The sequence below is a fragment of the Heteronotia binoei genome, chromosome 2, assembly GCF_032191835.1.
Source record: "Heteronotia binoei isolate CCM8104 ecotype False Entrance Well chromosome 2, APGP_CSIRO_Hbin_v1, whole genome shotgun sequence".
Classification (NCBI taxonomy): Eukaryota; Metazoa; Chordata; class Lepidosauria; order Squamata; family Gekkonidae; genus Heteronotia; species Heteronotia binoei.
In genome coordinates, this window is record NC_083224.1 from 31,908,859 (window position 1) to 31,931,284 (window position 22,426).

Consider the following 22,426-nt stretch of genomic DNA (forward strand, 5'->3'; position numbering starts at 1 on the left):
TAAAGACTGACCTTCCACCAACGATGTCAGCAACGTCACGTTTGCAGCTTTCCTTCTGCCAGCGGGAAGATTCAAGCCAATTTTGTCCAGCTTCTCCCTTAACGAGCGGCCCCCGTTTTTCGATTTGGCTCTGCAGTGCGGGGGGGGGGGGGGAGGAGGAGAAAGACGGACCATGCTTTGATTTAGTGTGTGTGTGTTTTTTTTAAAGAGAGGCCACATTTCGAAGCAATTTGGAAAATACAAGTTGCTGACATTCAATACGTCTCAGGGGGAGGGGGAAACAAAACAGGATTTGACCTACTTTTGAACGCTCCATCACATAAACATCAGAAAGCGAGATCAAAAAAGAGGGAGAGGGAGACGACGCGTTTTGCCTACACGTGGCCCCAGATCATGCCAATTTCTGGGGGTGGCCCGAATGGAAATGAAACCTTTTTATCGTCTTGGGGGGTACACCCACAAGGGGGTATTAGCCAAAGATGCAGTTCTAATTCCTTGACGTGAAACCGCAGCCCACTGAAAGCCAGAGTGCCCTTCGGAAATGAAGCGTCACCAGTGTTCCCTCTAAGGCACAGGCAGCCGGTCCTTCTTCACACGGAGAACTCTGCTCAGCAGCAATCTGGAGCCACACAGAGTCTTGCACTGGCCAGTGCTCATATAAGATTACAGCTCTAGAGGTGAACTGCTCTGCTCAGTAGGGGGGAAAATTAAAAGGAACTTTGCTCACCTTCCCCACCCCTCTTTTCACTGATCCAAACCTCTTGTAACTTGTTCCTCAAGAGTACCTGCATTCCTAGTATGATCTAGGTCAGGGGTGGCCAAACTGCAGCTCGGGAGCTACACATATCGTGTGGCTCTCAAAGCCCCCACCACCCCGTCAGCTGGCTTGGAGAAAGCATTTCTCTCTCTAAATCACTTCTCCCCTTATTTCCACCTCTCTCCCTCCCTCCCTCCTATTTGCTTTCATTCCTGCTTATCTGACATTCATGTCTCGCAGCTCTCAAACATCTGATGTTTATTCTATGTGGCTCTTACATTAAGCAAGTTTGGCCACCCCTGATCTAGGTAATCAGTGCCAAGACTCTTAAAAATACAGTGTTTAAGTGAGTTGGATCCTATCATATTTCCCATTCATTTTCATTTAGTTCTCCTCCCTCCCCCCATCACTACAGCTCCTGTCCCTCATGGCTTCTGTCCACACCAATCCTATGCTTCCTGGCATAGTTTTCTAGGTCGTCAAAGGGTACTCTCCCTTCTTCCCCTTATCACCAGTGAAAAGGCTGGTTAGATACAACCTGATCTATCCAAGAACCTAGCAAGGAACCTTACCCTCTTGCCTCAGAAACTAGGTGACTAGCGCCACAACTGGCCCTTTTGGGGCAAACCTTGAACTGCGGGCTGAACATGTAGACATTAGCAAGTGCGGATGTTTCCTTCATGACAGAAACGTCACCTGCTGATTTCTGCAAGTCAAACAGTTGCGAAAGGCAGGAATAAAAATATCTTGGTCAACTAGCAACCTGAAAGCAACTTATGTCCGACCCCCATTGGCAAAAGAAGGGCCGAGGTGCGTTGTCTCTGCATAGTGGCCCTGGACTTCTTTGGTGGTCTTCCCTCCAAGTAGGGGTGGAATTCTAGCAGGAGCTCCTTTGCATATTAGGCCACGCACCCCTGATGTAGCCAATCCTCCAAGAGTTTACAAGGCTCTTTTTTTGTAAGCTCTTGGAGGATTGGCTACATCAGGGGTGTTTGGCCTAATATAGAACATAAGAGAAGCCATGTTGGATCAGGCCAATGGCCCATCCAGTCCAACACTCTGTGTCACACAGTGGCCAAAAAAAAAATTACACACACACATATATACACACACACTGAGGCTAATGGCCACCGATGGACCTCTGCTCCATATTTTTATCTAACCCCCTCTTGAATATGCAAATGAGCCCCTGCTAGAATTCCACCCCTGGCTCCCAGTATTAACCAGGGCTGATCCTGCTTAGCTTCTGAGATCGAATGGGAATCACTCTAGCTTGGGCCATCCAGGTCAGTCCTAGTGCCCCTGAAATGATACGAATTCAGAGGCGTTAGTATTTCAGAGGACATTTAATGTAGATGGGGTGGCCAACGGTAGCTCTCCAGATGTTTTTTGCCTACAACTCCCATCAACCCCAGCCAGCATGGCCAATGGCTGAGGTTGATAGGAGTTGTAGGCAAAAAACATCTGGAGAGCTACTGCTGCCCACCCCTGTAATATAATATCCACTTCAGAGGCACTAAGTACCCATTTCAGAGGACATTTAGCATAGGAGATTGCCCCTCTAAAAGAATATGACAGACTCAAGATACAAGAAACTCCATCGACTGAGAAGAAAAGCAACTCTATTAATTAAAAAGGGGAAATGAGAATTTGTTCCAGAACTGTTATAGCACCATCACTGGAAACTGAAGGGGTGCCAAAGAGAGAGAGAACACAAACTTCGAAATAAACTCTATTAGGATGCAGTGTTTCCCCCCTCCCCACCCCCGCAGAGTAGACATTGTTAGGAGATAGCATTGTTGGGAGATAAAGGCATTCACATACAGTTCAGCATCATATCATCTGGCCTTCAAAGACAAAAGGCTGGGGCCCCTACCTTCTGAGAACTCCTCCGAGCAGGGAGGCATTGAGACATTCCGGAGGGGAGAGCCGCCTTTGAACTTCGGCTACAGTCACTTTGTATTTTGACGTGGAGCTCAGGAGAGAAAGCCGTCCGGGGACGGAGCAGAACACTTCATTGGGGTTGATCACCACTCCGATGAGCCCGTCCTTCTGGCAAGGGAGACCTAACGCATTGTTTTTTGTTAATGAAATGGGACCTAGAAACCCAAGACAGACAGAAAGAGAGAAGGTGGGTTTTTTTTCCAGTTTTGTTCCCCCTTGCTTAGGGAAATCCACTTCTTTTCAGCTAAACAGACTGATCATAAACAGTCAATCCTTCAAATTTTATGAACCTGTTAAGAGATACCCCAAACAGGTTTTAGCATTAAGAGCAGGTAGGGTTGTTTAGCCCAAACAAGAGTTTTTTGTGCACCTGATGTCTAAACTTATATTATTAAGCCTGCCTCTTCCCTGAAGTAGTTCTTGGGAAAGGACAGCTCTTTAGAGTTAAACACCCACTGTCTCAATGAGGCCTCTAGCCCAATTCGATGCTTAAGGATGCTTACTCCTAAGTAATAGAGCACAGCCATAAAATGCTTAACTGAGTCAAATTCAAACTATTAGTAATGTTGGGTTTCTTAATGAATACGTCCACGTCCCCCTCCCAAAAACAAGGGGCAGAATTCTTTTTCATTAGTGCTACAAAGATCATGAAAGTTTTAAACAGTGGAAATGTTTCTGGTAACAGATGTTCCAGGAAGGGGATGGGAAGAAAAGAAAATAGAAATTTACTTCCACCGGACAACTGTAGCCAGCAATCAGCACAGGAAACGGTTAAGCCGTACAGAACCAGATATTTTATTTATTGAGAAAGGAAGATTCTCAAATCTGGTAAAAAAAACTGACAGCAATGAAAAACCTTCTGCCCTGAGCTAATTCTGCAATCAGCAGAGTTTACAGCAAAACATATCTGCTTTTTCTCATACAGGTTTCTCCCTACCACTCCCCCCCCCCAAATAACCCTGAAGTTTTTCGACAAAACTCCCCTTTGATTTTTACGAAGCGGGGGGAGGGGTGTCAGTACCAGAATCGAGGAAGTTCCATTTCTGTTTTTATCCTTGTCTCAGTCTTATAAATACCATGAAAGAAAGTTTTTCTGTATGGATAAATCCTGACCAAATCCATTGAGCACCCATTTAAAAATGACGGGGGCTGCAAAGTTAACCCTTCCCATTTACAGAAATTTCTTCATCTTCCCATTTCAGAATTTTTTTTTTTGATCTTCCTAATTCAGAAATCTGATTTGACAGTTCCACTTTTTTTTCTCTCCTTTTCAACTAAAATCTATAGAACCTGAGACAGAATACTTTTTTAAAAAAGGGGAGCACGCTATGGTTTTGATACTGAGGAAACCAACAAAATAAATTTGGGGGGCAGTGGCAGAACAAGATCTACTCATTGAAGGGCTCACAAGTAATCACCGAAGAAAGGGGCGTGCATGAATTTTTTTTATCCCTGTTGAGTCTTTAGATTTTGCTCCCAGCCTCCTTTTCAAAAATGCTCATATTGTAAAAGGCAAGAAATCCACCTGCACCTTTGGAAGTGATCTATATGGCATTAGCTACTCAATAAGGATCACATTAGGAATGAATTCCCGATGGAAAAGTTTCTACAGCAGCAGCATTTACTTTCCACTTGCACAGGTAAAGTCTTTACAGAACATCTCCCAAAAACAGCATGCCCAAAGCAATCCCATCACAAGTTAATACATCTTAATTCAGTAGCAATGGTGGTTGCCATAGAATCAACGTTTGATCATCAAAAAGAGGTAGAGTAACTTGCCATGCTAGATTGAAAAACATTCTGCCGGACACAGCAGGAAACACTAGAAAATTTAACAACCCATTTAGAACGTATTTTATGGAGCCCAAATTGCATTTCCTGCATAAAACAGAGCCCCTGTGCAAACAAATATACATTCTAGCCAAATCAACAGTCTGCCTACTTTGAAGACAAGGGATTGTAGAATGACAGCCTCAGATACCATACCAGCTCAAATGAACACACTTGAAGGGGGCAGGGGGACGTGACTTTAATTCTTCCATTAGGGAAAAAAAAATCCACATGAAAGCTAATATAATACTAAAACAATCTTTGACGCCGTCCTTTTATTTGTTAAAACTGGCTCTTTTGAACAGAAGAAGAAAGAGAAGCAACCACAGAATGCAGAGTTACTGACCTTTTCTAATGACTGTCTGGTCATGCATTAATAAATGTTGATCTTCCACATTCTGGAAAGAGAATGTGAAATTTTTAGAATATCATTTTCAGAGCTGAAATGAGACGGCTTATCCACCCAATTCCCCCTTGCAAGCCCAAGCAAAACTTCTCCTGCTCGTACCTCTGGCTCTTAAGCTGAAAGCCCCCAAGGAAGCGCCTTGGATTTCAGAGAGCCAACCCCCCATATGCCTACAATTCAGCAAAAGCTAGCCATGCCTAACAAAATCAGTGGGGATGATAGCCTGATTCTAAAGCTGCACTCCTAGACAGTCTTCCCCCCCTTGGAATACTCACTTCTTGGTAAACACGCTTGCAGGCCACAAATGTTTGCTTACCCTTAAGTACCATTTGGCTTAAGGAGGGCTTATACATCCTAAGATATGTGCTTAGATATGCAGAGGACTAGCGTTTGCTGAATTGTACACAAGGCACAATGGTTCTAATGCCCTGAAAGTGTGGCTACGTATCTAGATTGTGGGTTTAGAAACCAAGACTATATATATTTAACTTACTGAAGGGTTTTACTTGTATTCCAATTGCAATTACAGTGATCAGTTTGATTTTAAGATTAGAGATATTCTAGCTTTTAAACCATCTTTTATATTGTTTTAGGTTTTGAATATTTTTATCTTGGAATGTTGTTTCTGATTTTGATACTTTACAATCCTATGACGACTAGTGCTGCATATTTGCTAAATGTTTATGCTAATTGTTGGAATTTTAGCTACGTTTTGTGATCCAATGACCCTAAACTCCCAACGGCAATGCCTTTAAAAGGAACTCATTTAGGTGAGAAGAAAATCTGTTTTTGACACTACTGCAAGAAACCTATAATGTACAGCTTTTCTGTGGCATCCACAGAATCTGTCCACAGATTTTTGCAAGCAGCCAAGTGATTCAAATCTATAGAGGATGCAGTGGGGTCTTTTGCCCTGTGGGATGTTAAATGTAGCTTTGGGACTCCACAAAGTGCTTTTCCTCTAAGGAGTATGGGGCTGAACGGAGAGCCAGCTCCAATCTCACCTCCGCCAGTGAACCCCTGAAGTAGCCTTGGGCATGACACTGTTCTGTCAGCTTCTGTCCTTGTTCACAATACAGGAATGATACCAATCTACCTTTCTGGGCTGATTCCTGAAATGTACATGAAGCATTTTAGAACATTCCCAACACATTCTGTCAACATGTATGCAGAGAGCAGACCCTTGCCATTGATTCGTCATTGGACCACAGATAATATTCCTTGTTTCTAAACCCACAGTCTAGCAGTGCAGCAACACTCTGAGGACATTACCACGCTTTTAGGAACAACAGACTTGTTCCTTCAGTGTAGTATCAGCCCAGGAACTTGTGTTTGCTGCTCTCACGTAAGATTGCCCTGTGCCTCTTCATTTTGAACAGGTTGGCCCATAATAGCTCATGTGCAACCTTATTTTTAATTTGCTTGCAGGGCCAGCCCTGCTGCTGAGCAAGCTAGACAGTTGCCTAGGGCGCTGGCCTTGTGGGGCATCAAATTGGGCACTCTCCCCCATGCGTCTTAGTGACGTTATCAGTGCGGGGGGGGGGTGCCAGAAGTTGGCCTTGCCAGACAGTCTAGGGGCAGTCCTGCTTGCTTGTTTTTCAAATCCATTAGCCCTCCCTTTAGGACATGACCAGTGTCCCCTCTAAGCTGAGTTAGTGTGAGGTAGCTCAGTTTTTCAGCCTCTGGCTCACGCATTTTTTGTTGTAGCTCAGGAGAAATGGCCTCAGAGCTAACTAATTTATGCAGTCGCTCACAACTCACAAAGTAGAATTTTTGCTCACAAGACTCCACAGCTCAGAGGGAGGATTGGACATGACGTAGTCTGTCTTCGCAGGGCCACGGTGGAACTTCTTGCTCATCCTCACACAAAGGACAATAGACCTTAAAAACCCAAGCATCACTTTCCCCCAGGAACCCCAAATCTTTCTTCTCAAGAATCTTTACCTGGACCTCTTCCATCTGTTGCGTCATATCATGCAGGCCGAGGTTTTCCGCCAGGCTGGAAGCATCGAGACCATGGCCGTGGGGCAGAAGCAGCTCCGATCGCCTGTACGTCTCCCTCCTCGCCCCAGCAGAGCCACTCTCCAGAGCTGGGAGATGGGGGACCAGACCGGGCCGTGCATGGTGGGACAGGCTCGAAGGGTCTTGGCTGGTCTGACGGTTGGGCCAGCTGGTCTGCTGCTGGCTGGGAGGAGGCGGAGGCGGCTGATGGAGCGGGTTGATGGAGAAAGGATCCCCGAGGTGCGCATAAGGGTCGCTGGACTGAGAGTAAGGCAGAGGCTGGTAAGGGGGAGGGAAGTAAGGGGGCTGGAAATCTGAGGCCCCCGAGTGAGAAAGCGGGGGAGCTGGGCTGTACAAGTGCTGACTGACAGCGGAGAGGTGGGGTAATCGGGGGTTTCCATTGCTGCTCCCATCATGACGGTCCTGGGGAGGAAGAAGAAGATACTAGATCAGTGCAAGGAATCCTCGATTCTGGGGTGAGGAAGTGTTTAGGCAGCCGGTTAGGAGGACAACCAGCATGGAATAGATCCTTCCCAAAGGGAGAAATACCTAAAGAGAAGAGGGATCTCCTAGGCCAGGGGTGGCCAAACTTGCTTAGCGTAAGAGTCACATAGAACAAACATCAGATGTTTGAGTGCCCCAAGACATGAACATCAGATATTTGAGATGGATGGGTGGGATGGGATGGGGAAGGAAGGAAGGAAGGAAGGAAGGAAGGAAGGAAGGAAGGAAGGAAGGAAGGAAGGAGGGTGAGAGAAGTGGTAAGAAAGCAACTTTAAACGCATTCTCCAAACCACTGGCTGGCTTGGTGAAGCTGACTGATGGGGCAGTGAGGACTTTGAAAGCCGTACAATATGTGTGAAAGAGCCACATGTGGCTCCCGAGCCACAGTTTGGCCACCCCCCATCCTAGGCTGTGATCCCAGCTGCATCTGGGCAATCTTTTAAGCCCGCCAGCCTTTGGGTGAGGCTGGGAGGAGGGAATTTCTCTCTCTCTCTTTCCAGACCAGTTCAAATTTAATTGGGAGAGGGGGCTGCAGAAGGAGTCAAAGTCACATGGAGAAGCATATGGAGACTAAGATCCCAAAAGGCAGGCTGATCTAAAGATTTAACCTGGAAATTCCCACTGTAATTAACCCGGATTGCCACACAGCACTTTTCAGAGTGGGGTGTAGCTCGCATTGTGGTTGAACTTCGTCAACTTCAGGACGATTCACCAGAGATTTTTTTTGCTGTAATCCTAAAACCATCTAATCTGAAACAGCTCCACTGGCGTCAGAAGAGCTGAGATGTTGGGAAGCTGGAAAAGTGTCTCGTATAGCTTTGATCACAGTCATTCCCAGCACCCTCCCTTTGAAAGAAATGGAGTTTCTTTGGAGTTAGTTGCTTGTGGACCACAGACCGACATTGCGGAGGGAGACGGAAACACACAGGGGAATTCCATTAATTTCATATTTGAATGAACTATGATTTGGAAATTAAGTTTGAATGCGTACCAAGGGTCATATTTTCAAGAAAGAGAATGGGCTCGTTGAAATACAGACAGATATTCAATACTGCACACCTGTGCAAGAAGATCAAAGCCTTGGACCCCAGCTTCAACACCACCATCCCAGTCTAAGCCAATTTATTACAAAAACTCCAGCTCTAGAGTCTGAGTTTAAAGCAACCAGACTCACGTGTGTGTATGTTTTAATGGAAGCAAGTCCCACTGCTTCCAAACAGATCTGACTTCCTAACCCAATTTTAGGAGTTGTTTGTTTGCATTTCTTAAGGCGTTGATTTATCCAGGCTTACAGAAAAAACCTGGTTCTCTATAGGAAAATAAATAGAATTTTCCTCCACTTTTTAAGAGAGGAACAAATCAAAATAAGTGCATATGAGTTATAATTTTACTCTGTTTTCCCTCCAATTTTAGGAAAGAATGGAAAAACTTAAATTCTTCATGAGGAACCAGATTATTTTCCTTCTTTTCATAGTGCTGAGCAAATAAAGAAAAATACAATTATCACGTTCAGTTGTTAAGCAGAAGTGATGTCGGTGTTGTTGTTTGTTAATTTATGAAAGGGGGGACTCTTTTACTAGAAGAACATTTATATTCGTGAAATATTATATATATATATATATGTATATATATAACACTAATACACTAGTGAACACACTAGTATATATATGTTAGTGTGTGTGTATATATATATATATATGTTAGAAGAAAGAAAGAAAGAAAGAAAGAAAGAAAGAAAGAAAGAAAGAAAGAAAGAAAGAAAGAAAGAAAGAAAGAAAGAAAGAAAGAAAGAAAGAAAGAAAGAAAGAAAGAAAGAAAGAAAGAAAGAAAGAAAGAAAGAAAGAAAGAAAGAAAGAAAGAAAGAAAGAAAGAAAGAAAGAAAGAAAGAAAGAAAGAAAGAAAGAAAGAAAGAAAGAAAGAAAGAAAGAGGAAATCAATTTGCAACGAATGATCGTTGGGCAAAACGCAAGCCTTTTAAAACGTGGAAATCGCATTGATGGGGGGGGGGGGGCGCTGAGACGGCTTTCTGCCTCCACGCTCTTAAACTAACAGGGCGGGTTAATCAGAGGCGAATGGGGATCGCCACAGGGACCCCAGCGGAGCGTGAAGCGGCGCGGCAGTTTCATCCAGCCGGGCCGGAAACGCTTCGCCGTGACCAATGGAGCAAGCCGGGAATTTGGAGGGGACTGCAACTTTCAAAGGGATCAAAAAGGCATGAGGGCAATGGGGGGGGGGGTCCCCTAGCCACGGTTTATATGCGAGGGCCCGATCCCACGCACGTTTTACTCTCAAGTCCCTCCCTCTCTGTGCAGCCCTGGGTCAATTTCAAGGCAACCGGTTTCGAGCTCCCAGCGATTAGGATTGTATTTGGCCTACACCGACTCACTCCAGTCTCAACTCCTCCAAATCAACGGGTTTTCACAGCAGTAATTTTCTACAGAATTGCGTTGTAAGAGCCGACTTCCTCAAAAGCCACATTTTTTGTCGGCCCTCTGGTCGGAAAACTCTTTCCGGAAGGTTGCAGCGAGGGGGAGAAAAGCGGCACTCTGCGCACTCAGAGGCGCTCTTATCCTCTGAAAATCTTGATGGACTCGAATCTACCAGATTCTACCCGGTCTTCCCTCTGGTGATCTCGCTCTACCCTCCCAAACTGATTCCGGGATTAAAAGCAGGCTGGGTGTCCTTGGCCCGCATCCTCTGGGACAAAACCCGCGGAGTCCATGGGATTTACTCCCTAAAGTATAAACGCATTAGTAGGAACTGTAATCTGGCCCCGGATTAAGGCGGTGCACGGTAGAAACTGAGCTCCGCGAAAACCCGAGCCAAAAGCAGAGGAAACCCGATTCACGCCGGTGGGGGCATTCGGAAACGAATCCAGCCAGTCGGCCTGCAGTTTGCTGGGGAAACGGTGGTAGGAAATCTAGCCTGCGATCCTGTTCTCCTTTACCTGGGGACGACTCCATTGGGCACCATGATTAGATCAGGGAATCCCACGTGTGATGCTAACTTTCGATAGGCTTCAGATGGGAACGAGGGTTTCAAAGTGGGCAGGTGACCTACTCCAACCTACGCCGAGAAAAAGCTTTTTTCTCTCTTGCAATTCAGGCTGCGGTGGGATCTCTCTGCGGGACGGCAGCTCAGCAGCGCCGACTCGCCAAGGACGGGTCGTTTCGGGTGAAGCTCTCTACTCCCGAGTAGCCCCCCTCCGTGACGACCCCGCCCCCTTTAAGGCCTCTCCATAACTCCACTCATTTGAGCCCCTCGAACTACTGGAACTCGGCTGCCTCCTTCCTTGAGTCGGAGGCTTCAGCGCCGAACGTCTTTACTCGCGAGTAAGCCTCGGGATCCTGAAAAGGCCGTTTTCAGTTTGACTCAGTACGGGAAGCAGAAGTCCCAGTGGGCCTGCTGCGCCCCCGTAAGCGCCTCCTGGATCGCAAACTGCATGTAAACATCAATGACAATAACAACCTGCCTGCATCCTGGGGAATGAAGACTCCCCCGTTGCAAGATGTATCCTAAAGGTTTCGACGCCGTTTTCAGGAAAAGAGAGGAGGTCGCAAACTCTTAGGCCTAGACTCTTAGGCTGCCATCACACACACTAGCAGTGCAATCCTAAAATCACCTTCCTGGGAGTAAGCCCCATTGAATAGACTTTAGTAGAATTCAGAGTAGACCTGGCTTAGGAGTCTTCTCTTAATAATGCACTTTCAGCCCACTTTCCAGCTGGATTCGGCCAGAAAGTTCACTTAAAGTTTATTTATTTATTTAGTGTGTGCGATCGCAGCCTTAGACACGGCTTGTGATATGGGCCTCCTCGGAAGTAAATTCCACAGGGACTGCCCCCTCCCCAAAAAACATTATGTCGGTCTGTAGGCTACAAAACTGTACGTTTAACTAGGTCAAAATCGCACCGCCTACTTCCGAGCAAACCTGCGCAGGATTGGATTCCGTCTCTTCGCCAGTCCTCAGCCCTGTTTCTGCGATGGGAAATCAACTTAATTCGGAGTCAGTCCCCCCCCCCCCACTCCTCCATCGAGTTTTCTGCTGGTGGTTTCTCAAGCAAACCGCAGACCATTGCATATTTGATGGAGATGATTTTTGCGTGCGGGGCCTCTCTCCCCCATGGGGACCCCAAGGCGACTTTCACCGTTCTCCTGTCCTCCATTCCATCCTCCCACCAACCCTGTGAGGTCGGCGAGGCAGAGGGAGCCCGACTGGCCCGAGGGTCACCCAGCATCAGCTAACCATGGGACCAGTGGCGAGTGGAAGGCGGGTCTCCCAGAAATGCCGGCATTTGGGGAAATGCACCCCTGGGAAGTGAACTTAAATTTACGCTCTTAACGAAGAAGGATCTCCGTAAACGGCTTTTAGGAAAAACGGAAGACTCGACCTTCCTCCCCCCTTTTTTTTTAACAAAAGCTCCGGTTTTTTCAGGACTGCAGTCCTGCTCACCCTTTTCCAGAGAGCGAGCGGCCTTTCCTTCCGAGTGACCCACAATGACACCCAGAGAAACCAACAAGTGACTCCCCCCCACACACACAATTGGCACAGAACCACGTGGAAAGCTGCACCGGTTGAACCGCGGCCTGCCTCAGCCGCGACCAGCAGGAGCCCCCTCCGGCAACCTTCCTTCGGCCACCTGGCCCCAATCCTCGCCCTGCCTGGAGAGGAAGGGCACAGCCCTGGGTACCTTCCAAAGTCGCCGTCTGCCTGCGTGCGTGCCGGGGCCTCCCGTGCCTACCTCGTTTCCTCCCCGCATGGCACAAGCGCGACTCCTCTCCCTTCCTCGCCGGCAGAACCCGTCCGACAGGCTAGCGAGCGGCCCGGCGCGCTTCTCTCCCCTCCCTGTGGGCGGACTTGAGACGGGGCGGGCAAGTGGGCGAAGGCTTGCCTGGGTTTTTTTCTTTCTCCTTCTTCCCCGGGGAGGGAAACCGCACGAGGGAAGAAGGGGGGAAATAAACAGACTGCCGGGGAATCAGCACTTCCGCTCCTCCTCGTCAATCTGCCGCGATGGCTTCTCTTATCTTATCTGGGAGCGTTTTAAAGCGAACGACGCTCACCGCAAAGAGCCGCCTGAAAAGACCAGCTTTGCATGACAATCCGACGGCGCGCGAGTCTTTGGTGGGGTTAAAGCGCCCGCGTGGATTACGCTGGATTCCTCCACCCGAGGCGAGGCTACACTTCCCTGCCTCTGGCTTAACCCGGCAGGAAGCGCCACTAAATCGCGTGGGACTTACTTCCGAGTAAAGCCGGGCGAAGCAACAGCGTGGGACTTACTTTCGAGTAAGCGAGCGGAGGCTTTGCCGCCAGCGGTGACTCTCTCGCCTCGGCCCCGCTGCTCTTTCGCTTTCTGCGTAAAACTGCGCTTTGGCCGGGACTGCACCTCCACCTAGAAGCCACTTACAGGAGAGGAAGCCCCACGGCGAGCCCCGCGACTTACTCCCGAGTCAACCCGAAGCAGACTGCCGCTCTAAACCCCCGCGGTTTCGCCTCCGGAAGCCTCCTCTCCTGGGAGAGGTTGCCCTACAAAGCTTTTTTTTTTTTTTAATTCCCTCTCCAATACAGCGACGGAGCGCCTCCTGCGCCTTCTTCGGGAATCCAGAGATCCAGAGGCGAGGGGAGAATCAATCCCCAGAAGCGCCTGGCTGTTCTTTGCGGGATACACATTTCTCTAGGGGCCCGATCTTAACCACGGCTTCTTCGATGGAGAGGGAAGCCCCACCGAAAGCCGGGTGGGTTTGGGTTCCAGGACTGCAGAGCCCCGTGCAAACGGGGGGGGGGGCGGCACGGGGCTCCCCCGGGAAGCGCTGGGGACATTGGAAACGACTCTCACGAAAGGGTTTTTAAAAGCCCAGCAGGACGGGGAGGGGTGGCGCCCTCGGTGACTCAGGCTGTCTCACGGCAGAGGAAGGAGGCCTTTAACCCTCTCGCGATCGAAGTTCGCTGGGGCACGATGTCGCGGGAGGGCTGCGAGAGCCCGCGGGAGAAAGCCTCGGCCGCCCCTTCCTCTCCAAGCCGCCAGCGGCGATCAGCTCTGAGCCGATGCGCGGTTACTGTTAGGCGAGCGCCACGGCATTTCCCCCTCGGGCTGGCTGCTGCCGAAGGCACGCAGGATCCAGCAGAACCATGCTGGGAAACCCACTCCGGCGAATCGGCTGTCAAGGAGGCAAAACCTCGGGCTTACATGCTAGTTAAAAAAAAAAAAAACCCGATCTCAATCGAAGCATTTCGGGGTCTGTATTCCAGCGCCTCGACTGAGACCCGCGAATTCCCTCCCGGCCCGGAAAACGCATCCAGACATGCGATTGTTATGCAAAATTGTGAAGAAGGAAATCCCTGCAGAAGTCGGCGACACGCACTTCCGAGTCCACACGCGCTGCGGGGCTGCAATGGCGATTTCGCTAGGCTGTGCTGTCCCGGACTCTCTCGCTGCATTTAAAACCGAGATTCGAAACCAGACCCCATTGAACTCCGCCGTCTCTGGCGCGGAAACTTAATTACAGCCGCCCACTTGGAGGGAATACAATTTCAGCAAGACCCCCCGCCACACACACACTTCTAAACGTACCCACCAACACCGAAGACTCCGCTGACTCAGCTCCAGGCGCCCATGGTATTACCTCAGCCCGGTTGGACTGGACCTCTTGGGGACTAGCGCCTTGGTTCGGTTGGTTTGGCAAGCGAAGGAACGGGCAGGGACTAGGGAAGCCCGCGGCAGCTTTGGGGAGAGGGGTAAGTTGTTCGGCGGGAACTGCCTAGGATCTCCGGAGCCCCAAGGGAGTTCGAGCCGAGGCTGCTTTCTCTCGCCCGCATATCCGCGGGTTCGAATCCCAGTAGCGGCGCAACCCCCGCCCCCCCCCCCCGCCCTACCCAGCCGGACCTCCTGAGTTCTCACCTCACAGTCCTCTTCGTACTTGACATTGTCTGCTAGTTTCCACAACATGGCGTCCAGTATCCCCCAAAAATGTGCAGACGCAATTTTTTAAAAAAAAACAGAAAAAGAAATCTAAGCCAGGGAAAGAAGGTGAAACGTGGGGAGCGGGGGGGAGAGCAACGCCCCAGCCTGACGTCGGGTAAATCCAAGAACTGCGGCGGCGGGTCGAGCACCTCTCCCGCCCCGTCTTAAGGGCTGCTGGGCATAGAGGTGACTTGGGTCTCTTCCCGGGAGATGGTCACTGAGCTTTCCCTGGGCCCAGCCACCCTTAATGGCACGGCTATTAGCATAACTCCGCCCCCGGGGCCGGCTCGGCTTCCCCCAGACTGGCGGCGCCCGGGCGGCCAATGAGCGGGGAGGAGACGTCGAAGAAGCTCCGCCCGCCTTCGCTGTTGCGCTCCGGCGCTTGGAGCGCCTTGGAGGCTGCACGCCCGGCCGGCCCCGCTTGGGAGAGCGCCAAGCAGCCCAAAGGCGCCCCGCGCGCGGCTGGCTGGAGAGGGAGGGAGGGAGGACTCGGGGCGCGTCTCCTGCTATCCCGAGCGCGCACGCAGAGGGGCCAGGGGCCGCCGAGGCTGGCGGGCCGCGCCGAGAGAAAGCCGGCTGGCTGGGCTGTTTCCCAAAAAGGGAGCGGGGGGGGGAGTTAACTCCTGGTTGGCCAGGAGAGGACGCGCTTCGACAGGGCGGCCCTTGCTCTGTAGCCGGCTGGACTCCCACGCTCTGAAGTGGCGGCGGGGGAGGGGAGGGGAAGGGAAGCAAAAAATTGTAATCAGCCCTCCCTCCCCCCCTTACCTCCAACGGCCCCGTGGTGCAGAGTGGAAAAGCAGCAGTTCTGCAGTACTGTGGTCTGAACTCTGCTCACGACCTGACTTCGATCCCGGCGGAAGCTGGGTTCAAGTAGCCGGCCCAAGGTTGACTCAGCCTTCCATCCTTCCGAGGTCGGGAAAATGAGTACCCAGCTTGCGGGGAGAAAGTGTAGATGACTGGGGAAGGCAACGGCAAATCACCCCGTAAAAAGTCTGCCGTGATAAACGTTGTGAAAGCAACGTCACCCCAGAGTCGGAAACTCTGGTGCTTGCACAGGGGACCTTTCCTTTCCTCCCCCCCCCCCCCTATCCCCAACCCCGCCTTAACCCCCCAAACCCGTAACTTGAACATATGAAGCTACCTTCTACTGAATCAAACCCCTCGGTCCCAGTGGCGGACTGGGTCCAAAAATATTGGTTGTCGGGAGAAATGGGGGGCCCACCCACAACCATAATGCTATCATTTCGTTTGTGTAAGAAATAAATAAAATGTTCAAAAAATACATAAGCGGGGAAAAGGTGCAAATAAAGCTTTCGCAAAATAAATGTGTATATATTAGTAATAACAGTGTACATATGTTGCACATATTACTGGCAGTATACAGTAGATACTACATGTAAATCCAGATTGCATTTTCTCCAGGGGAGTTGATCTCTGCCAGCTGGAGATCAGTTGTAAAAGAGGGAGATCTCCAGGCCCCACCTGGAGGCTGGCAACCCTCAATACAATGTAAATTTTAGCTGTATTACAGTAATAATACTGGGACTTCTATTATATTTTCAGGCCACTAAAAGGTCATGAACATTTTTAACATATTGTCTAATGGTTAAGGGTGCCCTCTTGCCATTGGGCAAGCTGACACCCTGGCCAGTCCACCACTGCTCGGTCCATTAGAGTCAGTATTGTTTACTCAGACTGGCAGCGGCTCTCCAGGGTCTCAAGCTGAGGTTCTTCACGCCTATTTGCCTGGACCCTTTTTTAGTGGAGATGCCGGGGACTGAACCTGGGGCCTTCTGCTTACCAACCAGATGCTCTACCGCTGAGCCACCGTCCCTCCCCTTTGTTCTAAAGACCCCCGAAGGGTGACTCCTCCCCCCACGCCCTCCCCTCCGGATCCCTCCAGACGACTAGTTTGGCAGACTCTTATGACCGACCCCCTTTGGGGGGGGGGGGATATCATTTCCAGTCATTTTAACCGGGCTCGGGCTGCGGCGGGAAAGGATCAAGCTTTGGTGGGGAAACCAGCGGCAATTGCGGCTCAGTCGTGCTTTGGAGGACTCAGGCCGGCGGGTCTAGAGCTCCGGCTGGGCTGCTTCAAAGCGATCCTGAACAAGAGTCCAGAAAAGACCAGGGCGATTTTCCTCCCCCCATCAGGTGTGTGAGAGAGAGAGAGACAGAGAGCTCCCGGGGTCAGATCACGCGAATGGAGGAAGTGAGCTCTGAGTCACGCAAACCCCATGCTGGGATTTGGTGCGTCCCGATTGCAGCAAACTCCCCAGCAGCTCGCAGTCCCTAGCCATTCCTCCCTAGCTGAGGCTCACCGCCGGGGGAAACGTGCTGGAGACCTACAGGTTACTTACTTTCCAACCTGCTTCGCGACGGAATTGTTAGCCTATGGACATCAGAGCGGACTAGCCGCTTGGCTGCCTGGGGAAAGAGATCCCAAGGGCTGCCCTCTCGTGCCTGGGGGGGGGGGGGCGGTTGTGAAAGGTGAGCCACAAATCCTTTGTGAATCCTTTGGGGTTTCCTCCCCCCACCCCCAAATCCAGATTTAACTCCCCAAGAGTTCTTTCTAGCCGCCTTTGCTCTTCTGCGGAGGAACAACCAACCTCAGGGCGACCGTTTTTGCGCCCTGGCGTGGGTTGAGCAGACAGCGAAATTCATTTCGCATAACATCAAATATTAAAAAGATGGGGTTTGTAGGTAAACAAAGCGTCACCGGCACACGCCCTAAGGAACCGCGAACTTCCTGGGGAAGGGACGACAACAGAGGCCGTGATAGCCCCCCCCCCCAACCCTTCTTGGTCCACAGGGGCAGGCCAAAATAATCTCCCGGGTCGCACCTCCACGGTGATTATCATCCTTTATCTTTCTCCCCCAGGATCCCTAGTCAACTCGTCAAGTGGAATTTGCGCAAAGGGGACTTGCTGCGCAAAAGCGCTTTGGCGCCCTATCTTTCCCATCGTAGTTGGAAAGCGGGCCGCTTATTTGGGAACAAGCCCCTGCCGGGTTGGGAGGGGGGGGGGGCTTCTTTCCAAATGCAAACCTGCGGGAGGATTCTGGCTGTCTCTCTAAGCCGCCTCAGCTGGAAGACTTCTGCCCAGTAATGCCTCGATCTTTCACGATCAGGCCTCGCGCGTCCATCAGCAGTCCAAGTTCTGCCTTTAACATTTGCTCGTGAAAAGGCCCTGCTTGTTGGACAGGAAGAATTCGAGGCTGCTTTCTCAACTCCCCCGGGTGAGAAGAAGTCAGTCATTCAAGAGGGGTGGCCGGGTCAGTTTAAGATGCCCCCAAGACTCCTGTTCTGCCCCACCCGGCCGCGGACTTCCCTGGACTAGAGTCCCCTTGCTTCAGATGCAAAAGCGATCTGCCGGACCTGCTCAGGAGGAGGACGGTCTATTAGAACGGGGCGGAGGGGGCTTTACTTCCCACTGGGTCGGCGCCTACTTTGGAATTTCGGGACCTCTCCATGGCTCGATCCAGGCCGAGCGGAGCCCTTTCAAAGGCTGCCGGTTTCCAAGGAAGACCTTTACTCGCCATTGAAACCGAGGGCGGAGAAAAACCGTAGGGCTGCTTCGCTTGGCCTGGATGGAGAGAATTCAAACGTGGCTGGCTTTAGACAGCAGGCCGCCCGCTTAAATGATGAAGCGGTAAAGTCTTCTCCCTTATGCCGGATCGGGCTCTCTCGCCTTGGGCGGCTCACGTTCACCTACGCCCCCCTCCCTCTCCACCCCACCCCCCACCTGTTCGGCGGAAAGGGGGGGAGGGAAAGACGCTGGAAGGGCTCTTGGCAACTCGTTAAGGAGGCACTGGGATCGTCGCTTGATTTCCATGACAAGGAAGTGTTTGTTTAGGGAGACACAGTCCAGAGGGGCCCTGCCTCGGTTTTTTTCCCCCCTCCCTCTCTGGAAACTGCCACGTGGGAACTCTAGAATGACACGGGCCAATTGGGTTTTGATCTCCCCCCCCCTCCCCACCGGCGCGGGAAGCTTAAAATCTTGAGGGTCTATCTAATACATGCAACCAATTTCGCACTAGACCCGCACTAGACCTTTAATCCTGGTTTAACTCTGTCTCCAGTCTGACATTCTGCATTAGAATCAGAGAATATGACTCTATGATTTTATTATTTCGGTGTAGAATGTCAGTTTGGGGACAAGGCTAAACCAGGGTTAAAGGTCTAGTGCGAAATTAATTCCCCTGGTTTAGCCCTGTCCCCAAACTGACATTCTACACCGAAATAATAAAATCATAGAGTTAATTTCTCTGATTCTAATGCAGAATGTCAGTTTGGGGACAGAGTTAAAGCAGGATGAAAGGTCACCCGAGCTAGATCAGGCGGTTTCGATCCACTTTCTATGCGCTTCCTGACTGAATTTTACTGTGTCAAAGTCCAGTAGGAAAGTGCATTGAAAGTTCATCGAATTTAGCACGTGTGATTGCAGCCGGTGTTTGGTCCAGCAGAGAAGAGGGGCTCAGGACTGGGCTGACGGCTTCAGCCCTGAGGATTAACCCCCGACGCAGCTATGAGCTCCCGCTGCTTTCGCCAGCTTTGAAAGTGACTCGCTCCAGCTTGGCCCGGCGGTGAAACTGACCAGCTCGGGAAGTTCCTTACCCAGAGCGCGGGGCAGCGCCCTTCTCCGGAGTTACGGCTTATCTGTCAAATCTGGCGCGCAGGTGATGCTGAATCAGAGCCGGGAAGGAGGCCCAGCAGGGGCGAAAGAATCTGCAGCCTTCTCCACAAAAAAGGCAACGCTTCCCTACACTTCTCTGCCGGTTGGCGTCGGGGAGGCGAGGCATGGCAAGAAGCGGAGGCCGCAGGTGGCCTCGGAAAGAGGAAGGGGACAAGATGGGCTCAGAGCTTTGGGGGTGGAGCGGAATGATCCTTGCGGACCCTCTGAATTCTGCAGGGGGAAGATAAGAACTGCAGCTTAAAAAACCCGAATTATATAGATCCTAATATAGATTCTACATATAGCTAAACTAAACTGAACTAAATTAGAATAGATCCTAATAGATTCTACATATATCTGCCTACCAGCTATACGTAGCTCTGCTCATCGTACCTGATTTCTGGTCTGATAAAGTGTGCTTAGAGCACACCAAGGCTTACATTCTGAATAAAACTTTGTTGGTCTTAAAGGCGCCGCTGGACTCCTGCTTTGTTAACCTGGACACCTGATCACCTTTGCCAGGTGAAAGATCAAACACCACTCCGTGCACGTCTATATTCTCAAGGGGGAGCTTGTATAGCAAGCTGTCCCCGAAACAGATTTCCCCACCATTTTTGCACCGGCTAGACTTCAGCCCTGTCGTTTTTCAATGGAACTTCTGCACAGGGTTACATTTGAAAAGCCTGCCCTCAGGTGGGGTAGGCGTGTGGGTTTGAAGCCATAAGACAAAGCATGAGTCCAATGGCACCTTTAAAGACCGACATTTAATTCTAGGCACAAGCTTCCGTGGGCAGGCACTCTTTTTCACACAGGTTGTTGGGATTACCGCTAAACAATATTTGTCTCGAAGAATATCCAATACAGGTTCTCTCTGAGACGCGTGTCAAGAGCTCTCGCCTGCGAAGCTGACCGGGAAGCAGCTGCCATTGAACAGCGCAGGAATTACTTCTGAGTAAGCATGCACAGGCTAGCCAGGGTGAACAGTGTCCTCGCTGCGCCAGCCTTCCTGGGCCTCCCAACTCCTCGGTGGAGAGCCGCGGGGAAATAGTGGGGCGCGGGGCGGGGAGCGTGGGCGTCAAGGAGATGAGCGATGCAGTCCTATGCAGCATAAGCAAAAGACTGCACTGCAGCAGATGCACGGTCGGAGAGCAAAATCGGCACACAGGAGTTAACTACTCTCCACCAAAAAAACACAAAACAAAATTAAAATCTCTCGGATTCGGTTCCGTGTCAACGGGAGCCTTGGAACGAAAAACTCCGGCGACCTTAAAACACCAGTTGCCCCAATTTCCAGCTCACTCATCCTTTGCTTTCCCCGGATCAATTCTCCAGGGTGTGCAGTATCATCGACTATTCCCCCCCCCCCCCCCAGGGACAACAAAAATATATTCCGATCTGGGCTTGAAATACAAACCCGTTTCCCCCTCGAGGCACCTTGCTTGCGTCGACAGCCCTCCCCCCCCTTTCCCCGGCACTCCCCAATCGGCCTACTCGCGAGAAAACTCGGCGGGAAAGCCATTCGACTTTCCGCATCGGAGTGGGAGTCTGAGGAGCAGGTCTTTTGACAGCCCTTGCAAACTTCACGGCGATGCTATTTGACGTTTCGAGCCTACACACCAAAAAGCCCTATTTGAATGCAGTCCCGCGAGACGGCGGCGGGGGGATTCTTCCCGGAGAGCCGGCATTCAGTTCAGGCGGCAACACCCCGGGTTTCTTCCAGCATCGCGCCCCCTAAGGCCTCTCCCCCAGGGTCTAAATCTTTCGGGCCCACCTGGAACAGCTCTTTTTTCTCTAAGGAGTTGCTGGGATTTTCAAAAGACCCAGGCTAGAAGATTCTCAGGCCACCTTTGACTGTTCTGATCCCCAGCAAGGGACAGAAATTTTGTGTCGTTGTGAAGACTGGCGAAAGTGGTATTCCTTCCAGCATCATTTTTGGGCCGGCTAGAACCCGCTTCCGTTTGTGGGCGGAATAGGATCTAGGTTCGTCTATGGGTGCATTCACACTGCATGTGTTTTGCAAGTGGATTTTTGCTCTTCTTATACAGTAGAAATCCCGCTGCAAAACACATGGTTTAGTGCAGTGCGAACGCACCCTATGAGGTAGTACTCCTGGTTAGTTTCTGGTGGTGGCCACCGATTGAATACGCCGCTCTCCCTCTGGAACGGCTGCCTTAACTGTCGGTAAAACAGACAGCCCATTCGGAATACACAGGCGCTGCACCTAAGAGAACCTCACCTGGATTCTGCACGACTGACCTGCGCGAATTTAAACCGGTTCCTGCTCACATTCCAGAGATAAGAAAAGCCTCATGGATTTCAGACGCTGTTGCTAAACCCTCAAGTTTATAGTCGGAAATAAGCAAGACAGGCATGGGGGTGGGGTGGGGGGTTAAATCCTCAATTCCTTCAGTTCTATCCCGGGTGAAGTCTACACTCAAGCCCGGTGATCAGAGAGTAAACCTCAAAGAAAAACGACACTCGTTTCTGAAGAGACGTTCCCCAAACAGGCTGCAAATCCCACTGTATTTGCAAATACTCCTACGCTCCCCCTTCCTCCCTCATAACCGAAAGGATTTGTGCTTTTGGCTTGCACGTTTAGGCCCACTGGTTTAGAATCACCAAAGCTGTGGCTAGAAATGGAAGCGCTCTTTTGAGGGACTCTATCGCGTTTCGATCTCAAACATGGGCCGGGGGCGGGATGCTCCCCCCAGTTCTAAAATGACACCGTGGGGAACAAAAGCGGCACGTTTACTCCAGAGCAAATCTCACTCTTCCCATGGGGCTTACTCCCAAGAAAAGTGCACCTAGGATCGCAGCCCAGGACTCGTGAAGCATGGGAGGTTTGGGCAGAAAACAGAGGGATTCTCTGGGGGCTTGAACAGCCTTTTAAAGGGGGATTTGACATTTCTCCAGAGAGTGGCGTTTTGCTCCCATTCCAGAGAGATGTGGGTCGAGAGGGACAACTGACAGTAGCAAAAGGGAGATTGCTGGGGCCAAGAAGGAAGAGACGAACTGGTTTCCAGTTCGGCCAGTAGGCAGACCTATACAATTACAAGATGGGATATTCCCTTCTCCCCTTCCCGGTGTTCCACAGGACCCGAGATCATGTGAGAAAACAGGAATGAGGGGAACGAAGCAGCACCTTCCTTCTACTTGTACCTGTCGCACCTGTAGTCCAGTAGCGCCTTGAAGAACAACCAAGTTTTATTCAGAATAACAATACAGGAGCCCAGTAGCGCCTTTAAGACCAACACACTTTTTACACAGCTGGACTCCTGTATTGTTATTCTGAATAAAACTTTGCTGGTCCCAAAGGTGCTTCGGACCCCCAGGGCTGCCCACCTGGGTCTGTC

The 22,426-nt window shown here is 50.5% G+C and overlaps 1 protein-coding gene across 4 annotated transcripts in view; it reads right to left on the minus strand.

Annotated features, from left to right (window-relative positions):
- The window catches only part of TFAP2C (transcription factor AP-2 gamma), a 29,081-nt gene extending 14,462 nt beyond the window's left edge, over positions 1–14,619 (minus strand). Inside the window, exons 1-5 of one of the 4 annotated variants that reach the window (XM_060230748.1) lie at positions 14,338–14,619; positions 6,882–7,361; positions 4,878–4,929; positions 2,634–2,856; positions 12–130 (exon numbers count right to left, since the gene is read on the minus strand). In XM_060230748.1, the coding sequence (XP_060086731.1) occupies positions 12–130; positions 2,634–2,856; positions 4,878–4,929; positions 6,882–7,361; positions 14,338–14,385 (922 nt within the window). In that variant the 5' untranslated portion in view covers positions 14,386–14,619. Of the gene's footprint in view, positions 1–11; positions 131–2,633; positions 2,857–4,877; positions 4,930–6,881; positions 7,362–12,183; positions 12,459–14,337 lie in introns of those variants that run through there. The other 3 variants (XM_060230750.1, XM_060230751.1, XM_060230749.1) reach the window with 3 other exon arrangements.
- Positions 14,620–22,426: the final 7,807 nt, after the last annotated feature.